Source organism: Orycteropus afer, unplaced genomic scaffold, assembly GCF_000298275.1.
Source record: "Orycteropus afer afer isolate SDZICR_OR568_19922 unplaced genomic scaffold, OryAfe1.0 scaffold00829, whole genome shotgun sequence".
NCBI classification, from domain to species: Eukaryota; Metazoa; Chordata; class Mammalia; order Tubulidentata; family Orycteropodidae; genus Orycteropus; species Orycteropus afer.
Genome location: NW_006922416.1, coordinates 639,892 through 652,850, shown reverse-complemented (window position 1 = coordinate 652,850; position 12,959 = coordinate 639,892). Strand labels below are relative to the sequence as shown.

Sequence of the window (12,959 nt, the reverse complement as noted above, 5' to 3'; positions counted from 1 at the left end):
CAAAAAAAACAAAGGGAGGGTGGCATATGGATCTCGTCAGGCCCAGATGCCCATGGAGGTCCCATTCTTCCCCTAATTCAGAGGAACACCATCTCAGGCCCAAGGTGAGCAGCTTGGCTCAGCCAATGGGTGGGGCCGCACAGCAACCAAGAGTTGGCTCCTCTCAGTTCCCAGGGCTCAGGGCAACTGCTGATATGAAAGTGATTTAGTTTCAAAGGCATATTCCCGAAGGTCAGGCGTCTCAGGACAGTGAGCGTGCGGCCAGCACGTACTCACTCCAGTGTGAGCGTGGGGAAGTTGGAGCCCCTGTGAAAGGGAAAACCCTAAGTCGCCAGCTGCTCTCCAGGAGCTGGAAGTCAAAACAGAAAGGCTCCTCTAAGCCCTGCTTCTCACGCTTGTGGGGAGGCCGGCTCCAGCCTCTTGCTGCTCGTCTACAGGAGTCGGGCGCTCAGGCGGCACGGATGGCGAATCAGACCAAACAACGCCACGCCAGGCTTTCTCTCAGAGCCGGCTGTGGGGACATTCTCGGCAGTTTCCACCTGTGGACAGCGTGGTGTTCTCTGCCTCAGTCGACACCAGGCATGAAGGAGCATGAATCCAGGCCTGAGGATGTACGGACCGGGCCACGCCATCTGGGCCAATGTCTTGCCCTAGCTGAGACAGCCTGGGTGTCTGGACCTAGAGACATAGCGGAAGCCCTTGGGCATTTGGAAAGCACCTGGAAAGGAGGGCTCTGGACGGTGTGAGCAGACCGGGGTCTGCCTGGTGGGCTGGGAACCCCTCGGGCGAGGGGCGGGGGCAGTCTCCTCTGCAGGTCCCAGGGCCAGGCCCACAGCCTCTTGCCACCATTCTGCATCTCAGGACAAACTGCCGTCAGGCGGGCAGAGCTAGCAGATGGGAGGCGTGCCGTGCTTGGCCGTGGCTGTAGCCGGCACTGGTCCTCAGAGGAAGGACAACCAGCCAGAGAGATGGGACACTTCTGTCACGCACAACCCCATGCTTGGTGGTTTTCTCTGGGCAGAGAGGTGGCTCAGAGGCTTCACTCAGTGTTGCTATGATTTGACGTCTGTGGTGACTGATCAAATGAAGTAGGTTTTGGTTATACGTTAATTATCGCTATTTCTTCTTTTATGAATTACTTGTTCCTGCCCTTCCTCAGTCATAGACGTCTCCATCAATCTCTGGTCCTTTTATGTAATAGATGTGGTGACTCTGTCCCATTTTCCGCAAACAATGGCACTAAAAGCCCACCTCCTCCCCTGACCCACACTGCGGAGACACGTGGCTGCACCTGTACATCCCCCGTGGAGCTTCCCCCTCACCAGGCCCAGCCTGTCTGCTGACCACGAAGGCGTGTCAGGGAGCCATGTGACCGTGGTGTCTCCACGACCTTTCTGCCTCCCTGGGGCCACACAGGGATTCCAGGGAGCATAGCTCCCCTCCCTCCCAGCCCGAAGCTTCCTGGGTTGCCCAGGCCTGATGTGGCGGCAGGAGCTCCGTTCCACCCACGCTCTCAGCACAGCTGGGCGGCCAGCCCTCCTCCGATGGCGTAGAGCCCCTGCAGCTGCCGCCCCTGGCCTGAGGGAGACTCGGCCACCCTGCTTGTCAGCCATCTGCCGCCCAGAGAGGGGCCAGAGAAGGCTGAAGGAACACCACCTAGGCGGCTGCCCTCGGAGGTAACTACCTGCTCTTCTGAGCCCAGTGACATCAGACAGAAGGCCACATGCAATTTCACAGCCTGCTCTCACCCAGCTACGGGGAGAGCGGCGCTCCCTCCGATTTCATGGCTGCCTGGAACACATGTCATGCTGAGTGAAGGACAATCCGTGTAATAAGTAAGATTTAAATGCCAGCAGGAGGGTGACAGGATAGCCGAGGGGCTGACATCAAGACCGAACGGTGATGGTAAGGGAACAAGCTGGAACCTCCCACGCCTCAGGACCCACATGCTTGGCCGGCAGCAGCCAGCCCCTGCCCGCAGCTCCGGCCCGCGCACAGGCGTTTCCAGCTGCTTCCATTACCCACTCAGGTTTTTTTCTTGGTTTCCATGAAGTTCTCACAAGTATAAACACTGAGGTTGAGCTGGTAAGATGACCTAGCACGATGCTCGCCAGAGCGGGGCCTGCCAGCAGGTCTGACTACACTGTGGTTGACGCGACTCTGGTCCTGGGCCTGAGCGAGCACCGAGCAGCCTGCGTCCTGCCCTCAGCTGGCCTCGTAATGGAGGTGAACATGGGTACACCCAGCGGTGGTCTCAGCAGTGCTGGCGTGCTGTCAGGGCATGGGCACGGTATAATCCACCTTCCTGGGCTGTAGGCACAGGGCTTGGGAGGCACCTATGGGGAGAGCTTCACACAGTGCGTTTTCTTCCCCTGCACAACTATGCAAGTAGATTTTGGCTTCTCTTGATCTCAGTAATTACAATCTCAGAATCGTCAATGAAATAAAAGGCTTTGGACTATCCAAGAAGATAGCCCATGTCTGAGAGCAGAGTGCCGTCTTGGTGAGAGATCACCACACTCCATCTGAGATCAGAGAGGGGTAACGCTGGGTAGGCCCAGGCATCTGTCAGCAAGCGGTTCCCTACACAAGGGCCAGGTGAAGCCATCACAGCAGGCAACTAAGGGCCGTGCAAACACACCAGACACATGCTCCCTGCTGCAGCTAGGACGCGGCCCCACAGTATGGGCCAAGCTGCATCCCCAAGATCAGTAACTACAGTGAATACCCTCAGCGAGCACTGCCAATCGGAAGCGGTTCTCAGGCCTCCAGGAGGCGGGGCCTCTGCTGCTCCTTCCTCTCAGGGAGCTCAGAGCCCCACCCAGAGTTAGCAGCCCGGGGCTCAGTTCTGTACAGCTGACCCCTCTCCCTAAGTCTGGATGCAATCACCAACACAGCTCCCGCTGTGGGAATTCTGCAGGGACGTGTCTGTGGTGTGCAGAGCCAGCAGCTGACCACAGCTGAGCCTCCAGGCCGCTCTTGGAATGTGAGGGAGAGTTCCTGGGGAGTGAGAGGAGGCAGAGCAGGGGGGAAGGTGAACCAAGCTGCCCCTTCTGGCCACGAGGGCTGCGTGTGGCACTGGCACACTGTCCCCTGGGCGTCCTCAGCCACACCTGGCTGTGGTCCCTGAGGAAACAGCAGGAGTGGGCTGTGTGTGGACCCAGCTCAGGGTGGTGGCTGGGTGAAAGGTCTGAGAACAGAGCTTCGGGGAGTTGGGGAGCCAGGGCTTGCTGGTCATGTGATGACGCGCCACTTGACAACATGTGACAGGCCCAGAAATGACCCGTGGGCCTTCATACAGATGAGTGGCAACAGTGCCCTCCCAATGGCCAGGATCGAGAGCCGAGGAGCCCCGGAACCGCCCTCCCTGGCACTCCAAGTGGACAGGACCCCAGCTGCCTGGGCTGCAGGACCCTTCCCTCACACTGCCTCCTCCAGACCTCTTGGGGACTGTCAGTCTCAAGGGCCCAAAGACAGACACGTCAGAGCCTTCAGACAGAGAACTGTCAGAGAGACTAGGATGCTGAGAGCATGTGCTAATTTCTGCTCCCACTTCTCCCAAGGCTTGGATCTGAGGGCGCGCTGCCCAAAAAGCTAAGAAAAGCTGAGCCCGAGCTCTGAAGTGAATGGCCTCCGAGGCATCCACTCAGACGCCCCGTCCCAGTCCCACTCCGGCTCGGCAGACCGCGGGGATTCAGGCCACAAGTGGTTAACTCCGCAGGGCGAATTGGAGCCCGGCGCAGGCTGACTGTCTTCACTCAGCGCCGTAATCGGCACATCTGCAGACAGGAAATCCTCCGCGCTGCAAGTTCCCAGCCTATTATCTGAGACACCTGGTGTGGGTGGGTGATTCAGAGACAAACAATGAGCGGGCCCCCTGCGCAGCAATTAGCGGCCTTACCAGCTCATGTGATTAATCCCCCGCGTGGAGATCAAGGCCGCACGGGGGGACGCGGCAGCCTCGCCCTGATCGCGCCGCGCCGCTCCGCGTTCTCCTTCCGCAGTAGCGGGCACCACTCTGGGGGGCCGCGTGGGCAGCCAGGCCCAGTAGCCGTGTGTGGACCCGACACCCCTGCCGCATACAGCGGCCCTCCTGTGCGTGTGCCCCTGGGGGGCGCCAGGGAGCCCTTCCCGTTTCTGTTTTGAAAGCGCACGTCAGCAAACCCCGCTCGGTTGACCCGGCTTGCTCCTTTCGGACTGGAAAGCGCATTGGCGGAAATGCGCCCCGTGCCAGCTGTACGGCATCTGACAGCGTTCGCTTTTAACCTCTGGGAGCCGATTATCCTTTATTGCAAGTAAAAATAATGCCTGGCTAACGACCTATCAGTTTAGCCAGCAGAAAACATCCCCAGTGCCTCAACTGGGAAGCAGCGCCTGAATGTTTACAAAACGACGGCCGGAAGCCGAATGGCAGAGTCAGCACATGCCCGAGCAGCCTCGGTGGGCGCCCAAACCCACCGCCGCACAGCGCTCTGGGAGCCGGGGTCAGAGGCCACGGGCTCCGAGAGCTTCCACCCACCGCATAAATCACACCGGGCAGGCTGTCTGGGGGATGCGCTTTTTGAAAGCACGAAAAATGTGACTCCTAGTGGGGGAGGAGGAGTTCTGGTGGCGTAGTGCCTAAGGCACGTGACTGCTCACCAGAAGGCTGGCGGTTCAAACCCACCAGCCACTCCTCAGAAGGAAGGTTGGGCAATCTACTTCCGTAGTGATACCCCCTCGGAAACCCAGGGAGGGGTGACTATGAGCATGTTGGAGGGCAAGCAACAGTGGGGCAGGTGGGCATTCAGACCACAGCAGCTCTGTGTGCAGGGGTGGGAGGGGGTGAGCCAGGGGCACAGGGAGGCTTTCCAGTGGCTCAGCCCCACGCCCTTGGAGCTGCAGTCACCACAGTGGGCTGGTGGGCTATGGAGAGACGGGTTATACCGTGGAGAGGGCAAGAGCCTGTCACCTCATCACTTGGAATGGAGCTCAAGAGAGCAAAGATTTTGCTTGTACTGTTAGGTCTGAAAAGTTATAGTCTTTCATCGTGTTTATAATCATAAAACCAATTAAAGTTTACTTCTGATCGAAAATGTTTCCTCTAGTAATTTATCAGCTTTAGGTCAAGATGCACAAAATTCACTGCATGGCACCTCGGGCCCTCTCCCAGCTTGTCGAATGCCTTATGTCTGCCCCACAAAAATGAAGGGCCTGACGCCTCCACCAACATGCTTCCATTTCTAATTTCCATTCTCCCTGAGAGACTCAGGGAGAACAGACTGGCTTCTCCAAAAACGCACGGGTTGGTGGCACAGCCCTATCCCTTCTGTCCCACCCAGGGGAGCTAGGACCCACCGAGTTGTGACAAATACTGATTGACAGGGCTGTCCTGGCACACTCGGTAACATGTAGTGACCGGGAACAGACAGTGTCTGAGGGTCACACTGCTGTGGATCCAGCTCCCAAGACAGTCACCGTAGCAGGAAACTAACAACTCAGCTGCTCCAGCTGTCAATATGCAAATTGACAGGAGAGCTGAGAAAAGGAGCTGCAGGTAGCAAGGGGGGTGGGGCCTTTTGAGCAGTCTGCATCCGCTGGCCTGCACCCGCTCACCACACCACACCACCCTCACTAACGAAGATCCCTGGTTCCTCACTGGCCGTGCCCTGCTACACAGCAGGTGCGGATTGGGGACAGCATCCAGGCTCCCCTCTACTAGCTCAGGCCTGGGCCAGGCCACCACTCCTCCAGACTCCCCTTTCCCTGGACTGCTGAGGTCCAGCCCAGGCCAGGTCTCCTCCGGCTGTGCCATACGCTCCACCCTTCCCGTCAAGGAGCCAGTGGCCTGGCATGTGGGCTCAGGGGTTGTGGGGGGACACAAGGAGGGCTCTGCCATGCTTGCCTGCTGGATGGAGTTGTTGCCAACCACACCTGCTCAGCCTTCGCCTCTGTGTGAAGTAAGATGCATGGTTCTCAGGTAGTAGAGAGAGTGAGCATTCAAACCTCCTAGGAGTGAGGTGGCAGCCAGCCCTATCCAACAGGCCAGAAGGCCCCAAGGCCTCTTTGCACCCTCCTTGGACATCATCTTTAGAAACCTGTGAGGTGTGGCCAGCGAGACCCCTCCAAGCATGTGATAACCATACAGAGCCCAAAACCAGCCACTGGCAAATACTGTGAGCTGTAAGCATGCTGCTTAAAAGAAATCTGGCTCATTTGTAAGTGCTAACAACAGCTAGCTTGAAACTATAATAGAAAACCAATCTCCTTTGCTAAAGAGAAAGATAACTAGGCTAACCCTACACACAGGGCTTATGCAATAAAACCTTCATAAGCTATCCATCTAAAGGGACGTGAAGTCAGGAGGAGCAATTAGTTTCGTAAACAGTGACAACTAAGCTGCCTGCTTTCCACCCTTCACGTCTCTGACGTGTGCTTTCAGACTCAGGTTCTGGAGAAAACACGAAGCAGCTTGGTGCTCATGACAGCAAGATGGGCAGGGTCAGGGTACGCTGCCTGATGGGTCCCGAGTAGAGGGGTGCTATGCAGTAGCCACTGCCTGGCAGCCAGCAGGTGAGGGAGACCCTCAGAGCTTGGTTCCCCAGCCTCTCTCTGTGGACCCGAGACAGATTCATAGGTGTGGCCCAGTACCCCTTACCGATGGCCCACAGGACAGTGTCGAAGGTGCCTGTGTCCTCCCTGCCCGAGGCACGGTCCTCCCAGGTCACTTGCAGGCAGCCGCTGGGGAGTCTCCTGACCTGCCAGGGTATGCAGCCTCTCAGAAACCGGGTGCCATGAGACGCCATGTACTCCGTGACCAAGGCAGACATTTCCTGCAAGCACAAGAGAACATGTGTGAGAACCAGATACCACACCACACCCTGACATCACAACCCTAAGAGCAAGGGTATGCCCTCATCCAGCTTGGGGCTGGCTCCTCGTGACATGAGCAGAGTGGAACTAGAATACATCTGGTGTCGACACAGGAAGGCAGGATGTTTCTCCTGACACGGCAGTGCCAGTCCCAGAGCCACCAAGGAAGCTGGGCTAGACAGGGAGAGAAGGACAGGCTAGAAGGCCTCAGGTGCCAGAGACAAGTCTCTCTGGAGGAGAAGGTGCCCAGCCCTGCTGACAGCAGAACTTGCTCAGGCTGCACTGCCCCCCAGGCCCCCTCTGACTTATCTCAAGGTAAAGGCTGGGCCAGGAAGCTTCAGTTCCACCTAATGCCACACCTTCAGCCCTGGAATCTTTGGTCTGGATTCATGTGGTGTTATGGATTGAATTGTGTTGTACCAATCCCCCTACCCCACCCGCCAGCCTCTATACTTGTGGTTAAAAGCAGCTCTAAGCCTAGTCACCCTTCAGGCCTGGAATTGAACTCACTCCTGTGGCTTCCAGCCAAATAGCAGACAGGTATATAAGGTGAATATTTATACCAGGCAGGTGTACTCCTTAGAATGATCAACCATGGGAGAGCAGGAGGGCAGCATTGGCACAGCTCTGGTGGTGTAGTGCCCACGGCATTTGACTGCTAAGTAGAAGGCTGGTGGTTCAAACCCACCAGCCACTCCTGGGAAGGAAGGTTGGGCAATCTATTTCCATAGTGATATCACCTCAGAAACTCAAGTAGGGGTGGCTGTGAGTTGGATCCGACTTGATGGCAGTGAGTTTGGTTTGTTTTTATAGCTCAGAGGGCAGGAATGCATAGGAAAGAAAGACACAGAGAAAAGGTAGTCACAGAGAGGAAGTGGAAAGAGAGCTGTTACATTATAGGGACTGCAACCAATGTCATGAAAAAAAAAAATGTGTATGAACTGTTATATGGAAAACGAATTTGTTCTGCACACTTTCACCCAAATCACACAGACACACTCAAAGGGATTCTAGTGGTGTAAGGGTTAAGGCATTTGGCTGCTAACCAAAAGGCTGGTGATTCGTACCCAACCAGCTGCTCCATGGTAAAAGATGAGGCACTCTGCTTCCACGGAGATTTACAGCCTTGGAAACCTAATGGGGGTTGCTATGAGTTGGAATTGATTCCATGGCAGTGGGAGTGCTTTGGTTTTTACACTCTGGTTGAAATGTCATTTGGGAATGGGTTTTCTTTGTTACATTAAGAAGCTGTATCAGAGGAGGCTATATTCTATGCCAATCTTCTTGGAGATACAAAAAGAGCAGAGCAGGACTGAGGAGCAAGGAGAGATGGGAGAAGTCGAATGCCATGCTGCATGATCACCAAGGACCCAAGGGGAGGAAGTGGAAGATAAAAGGGCCTTCCCGCAGAGCGGACAGAGGCAGAAGCCTCCCCTAGAACCAGCACCCCGAATCTGGACGTCTAGACTCCTCAACTGTGGGAGAATGAATCTGTTTGTTGAGGCCACCCACTTGTGGCATTTCCGTTACAGTAGATGCTGGAAAGGCCAGCGAGACGCCCTCCAAGCATGTGAGAACAGCAGCCTAGAGAACCCCGACGCATGGCGTTTCGGCCCTTCTCAGATGCTACCTCAAAAAAACTAAACCAAACTCACTACCATCAAATCGATTCCAACTCATAGCGACCCCCTTTGGATTTCTGAGGTGGCAAATCTTTATGGAAGTAGATTGCCCAGTCTTCCTTCTGCAGAGTGGCTGGTGGGTTGGAACAGCCAACCTTTTAGTTAGCAGTCAAATGCCTTAGGCGCTGTGCCACCAGAGCTCCTCATCTAGTCTCTACTAAAAACTTTGTGGAAAGAGAAATACCCCATCTCCTTTGTCCTGCCCCCAAGCTAACCAGATGTAGCTGCACCCCTCACTGGCCCTACTTGTCCCCTGCTATCAGAGTGCCCAACTGTGTGACCAGACCCCTTCGTCTGCCATTGGGTGGGGCCCTGCCTCTGCCCTCACACCCAGGGGGTGGGGCTCATCTGTGAAGAGGTCGCCCGCTCTCCCTCCTGGCCTGAGAAAGCTGTGCGCACCGTGCCACTGTAGGGGCCCAGCCAGGGTGGGGGTGCATGGGAGCAGATGCCCAGCTAGAGCAGGCCAGAGGCACGGCCGGCCCACGGCCTCTTCTTTCAGGAGAAAATAAACAGTGGCCGTTTTAAGTCCCGTCAGGAGCAAACACCTGCCATTTGCACAGGTGCGCCAGCTTGTTCTGAGTAGCTCAGGGAGAGCCCATGTCTGGGATGGAGGGCCAGGTGGCCTCCCTCAGCAAAGACTGAGCCCTGACATGCATTGGCCCTTGTCCTGGGGCTGCCTGTCATTCTCCTACCTTCTGGCACTTTATGAGCCTGGGACATCTGGTTGCAGTCTGAAGGGAAACTGCTGGGCCTGCTTAGGCCCCAAGGCCCCTGCAGTCACCCTGGGCCTGCCTGCTGGGACTGTGTGTCCTCCTTGCTCCACGAGACATGTTCCTGAAGTCTTGGCCCATGCTGTGCCTTCTCCTGGGTACACCTTGACCCTGTCCCCTGCTCTCCCAGCTCACTCCCGGTGATCCATGGGCCACCAGCTGCCCTGATGCCCTCAGCCCTGGCTGCTCAATCCAATCCTCAGGCCCCAGGCCCACCACAGGGTCACTCTGGATGCCCTGGGCCAGGCTGAAAGCAGGGGACACCTCAACATTGCCACTCCCCACCTACAGCCCAGACTCTCCTGAGCACTCAACCTGTGCTGGTCCAATGCCAGCATCGGCCCCTGGTGTCCCCAGCTGGCTGCTGCTCCCCACGAACATTCCCACTCCATAGGACTGTTCCTCGCTCACCCACGCCCGGGAACTCGGACGCTGCATGCCTCCAGCTCTGCCCTGCCCTCACAGGGGGCTCTGCAGAGAGCCTCCCCTATTGACATGGAGGTACCCTCAGCCCCTGCAGGCCCCTTTGTCTCTAAGGCCTTGTCCCTGTTGGGTGCATGGCCTCCTCACTGCTTCTCTGTCACTGCCTTCCCACACCCCTGGGCAGCGAGAGGCTCGGGGGCTTCCCTGGAGCACTGGGACCATCAGGGGCACTCAGCGGGTAGGTGCTGAGTGACGGGAAGGACGGACTCACGTGCTGGCACAGTTCGGCCCAGCTGAAAGGGGTGGCATACTTGCCTCCGGGCGGTTCACCGGCCCCTGCCATGCAGCGGCTTGCTCCCATGGGCAGTACAGTGTCATCTTCTGACAGCTGCTGGCACAGCTGCGGTAGCACTGAGACCTGGCCTGGCCGCCATCACAAACAGCCTCCACTGTGCTCACACTGCCCAGAAGCAGCAGCTCTGCCCATGGTGCCAAGCACTGCCCTCACAGCTATCCTGCAATCAGGTCCATCCAAGGGCCTCCCAGGTTCCTACCCACTGCCCACCCCGCGGGCTATTGCTAAGCTTGGGTGAGCCTCGTCCCACTCGAACCCCAAAGAGGCAGCAAGGCAGGCACTGGGAGATGGGACCTCTGAGGCAGGGGCGGCGGGGGGTACAGGCAGCGCTTCTGTGGCCACGCTTGCTCTTCCGGCGACCTGCCTGGTGCACCGAGGGCCTTTGGCTCAGCAGGTCGCACCCGCAGCAGCTGTGCACAGGCCCTGCGTGTTAACCCTGCTCCCTACTCTGTGGCATGTGCACTTCCATATTTTGTTAATAAGCTAGATCAATTCCAGGCTGGTTCCTAAGGATTCAGACCTTGCTCCGGGTCACACCTGCACCACACCTGGGCTGGGGGTGGGGTGGGGGCGGGGCACAAGCCCTCGGGAGCAGGGCAGCTAGGAGGGGCCACGGGCACTACCTGGGAGGGGTGGGGGCGGACACACGCCCTGGGAGCAGGGCAGCTAGGAGGGGCCGCGGGCACTACCTGGTCGAAGCCCCTCAGGGGGATGCTGCGCATCATCACCGTGGTGTCCAGGCCCATCCCGGAGAGGAAGCCGGCACATTCCAGGGCGACATCTGCCGGCAGGTGGGTTAAGGAAGGCTAGTGAGGCCAGGAAACCACAGGAGCAGGGTGGTCCCCAGCCATGCCGGTCTCAGGAGGATGCTCTCCAGGTGAGGTAAGTGCAAAGGCCCTGCACACACCCCCTTCTTAAGCTGGGCCCGGGAGCAGCGGCTCTGCCAGACCAAGAGGACACTCCCTCCAGCCCCATGGAGAGGCTGGCCCTCCAATCTCGCCAGGGTCTGCTTGGCGACAGAGAGCCGGCCGGCTGGAGCTCCCAGGGAGGAAGAGCCCCATCCTTGACAGACACAAGGCAGCCGCAGGGAACCTGTGCTCAGCAACGCTTTCATCTTCCCCAGGTCCCCTCCCCTGACCCCAGCATTTGTGCTGCTCTCTCTGAAGGATGAAACCCACATCCAGCTGCCTCGGTGGGCTCAGCGCAGCCTGGTGTGAATCTCAGGAGACGCCTCCAGGAAGTCCCAGCCACAGGAGGTCAGCCTTGAGTGGTCCCAGAGCAGAGGTCACCACCAAGAGAGACCCCCGTAAGTGCTGGCATCCAGGCAGCAAAGTGCCTGCCCTACAGGGGTGAGGGGCTGAGGATGCGGTCTCCACTCCCCGGAAGGGGAAAGCAGCAGTCTGTCACCTCCACGCTAACAAAGGATACAGCTGGCACCGACCACCAACCTGCCACAGAAATAGAGAAAGAGCAAAGTAAGTTTCTGTCGGTGGTCTACAATAACGCACACAGCAGCTGGCCCTGGCGTTGGGGCTTGGCCCCTGCTGGCATGGAAGCAGAAGCCAGCCCCTGCAGCCTGGGTGAGGTGCCGTCCACTCCATGGGGCCTGTAAAAAGACACACAATCCACTTCTCAGAGGCTCTGGCTGTGAAGCCCACAGGAGAGGAGCACAAGGGTGCGTCCTGCTGAGCACAATCCCATCAAGAGCAGAGGGACTTCTCCAGCTCTTGGGGAGACTTGACTGTGGGTCACCCTGGGCCTCCTGGACCGGGGTGGAAGGAGGGAACGCTTCCCAGGTCAGTAAGCATGAGACTGGAGAGGTTCACTGTCTGTGGGCAGAATGCGCTCAGGCCACAAAGACCAGGCCAGAAGCCCACATACGCTCCAGCAGCCTTGCCACAGGTGGGCCCAGCTACGAGAACCAGGCCCCTCCAAACTCACTGGATTAGAGAGCCAGAGCCCAGGGAACCAGGGCAGCAGACACAGGATGCTGGGACCGGCGGAGGAATTTTAAAGATTTCCTAGTTGTTTAAGTCCTCTCCTGTTTTTCAGCTCCACCTTTGGTATGCACACACATGCCCACACATATATGCACACACCCAAGTGCACACATGCACACGTGCATACATGCGTGCACACGTGCATACATGCGTGCACACGGACACACGCATATTTAGCCAGGCACACACAGGTACACACACACAGAATCTAAAACAGAAGGAAGCCTCCAGCCCAGGCGCTGAGCATGGGTGGGCTCATCAAATCACCCCTCAGCCTTTGAACAAGAGGAGGTGATGTAAGGATGGATAAACCCAATGTCAGCGCTAATCCCAGCAGGTACTAATGATATAATTCCATTTCAAAACGTAGGATATCCTTTGGAATACTTCTGCAGGGGCCTGTGGGAAGAACGGGCATGAAGCTTCCTCACAGGAGCTGGGACAGAGCCAGGCAGGGAACCGCTGTCTGGGTGAGCGAACGAAGCTTTGCCTGACCATTGGGCGGTCAACCACGTACCCCTGCTCAGCAGACTGGGGGAGGCAGGCACTGGGCCTCCCACTAGTCGGGGTGCAGAGTGCAGCACCTCCATGGAGACAGACACATCAGTGCCCATGTAGGTACACGTGTGTGCAGACACATCAGCATATATACGGTACATATACCTCTCTCGATAGGCTACTCTGGGTGGCGTGAAAGATTAAGTGCTCGATCACTAGCCAAAAGGTGGTGGTTTGAACTCACCCAGAGGCACCTTGGAAGGAAGGCCTGGTGACCTTTTATTTTTTGTGTGATTTGGGTGAAAGTTTACAGAGCAAATTCACTTTCCATACAGCAGCTCACATACACTTTGTCTCATGACATTGACTGCAATTTCCC

At 57.3% G+C, this 12,959-nt stretch overlaps 1 protein-coding gene across 1 annotated transcript in view; it reads right to left on the bottom strand.

Moving 5' to 3' along the window:
- Positions 1-12,959, bottom strand: part of TXNRD2 (thioredoxin reductase 2) — an 89,154-nt gene that overhangs the window by 28,867 nt on the left and 47,328 nt on the right. Inside the window, exons 8-10 of the mRNA XM_007957965.1 lie at positions 11,511-11,530; positions 10,772-10,863; positions 6,638-6,812 (exon numbers count right to left, since the gene is read on the bottom strand). Of these exons, the coding sequence (XP_007956156.1) occupies positions 6,638-6,812; positions 10,772-10,863; positions 11,511-11,530 (287 nt within the window). The remainder of the gene's footprint in view (positions 1-6,637; positions 6,813-10,771; positions 10,864-11,510; positions 11,531-12,959) is intronic.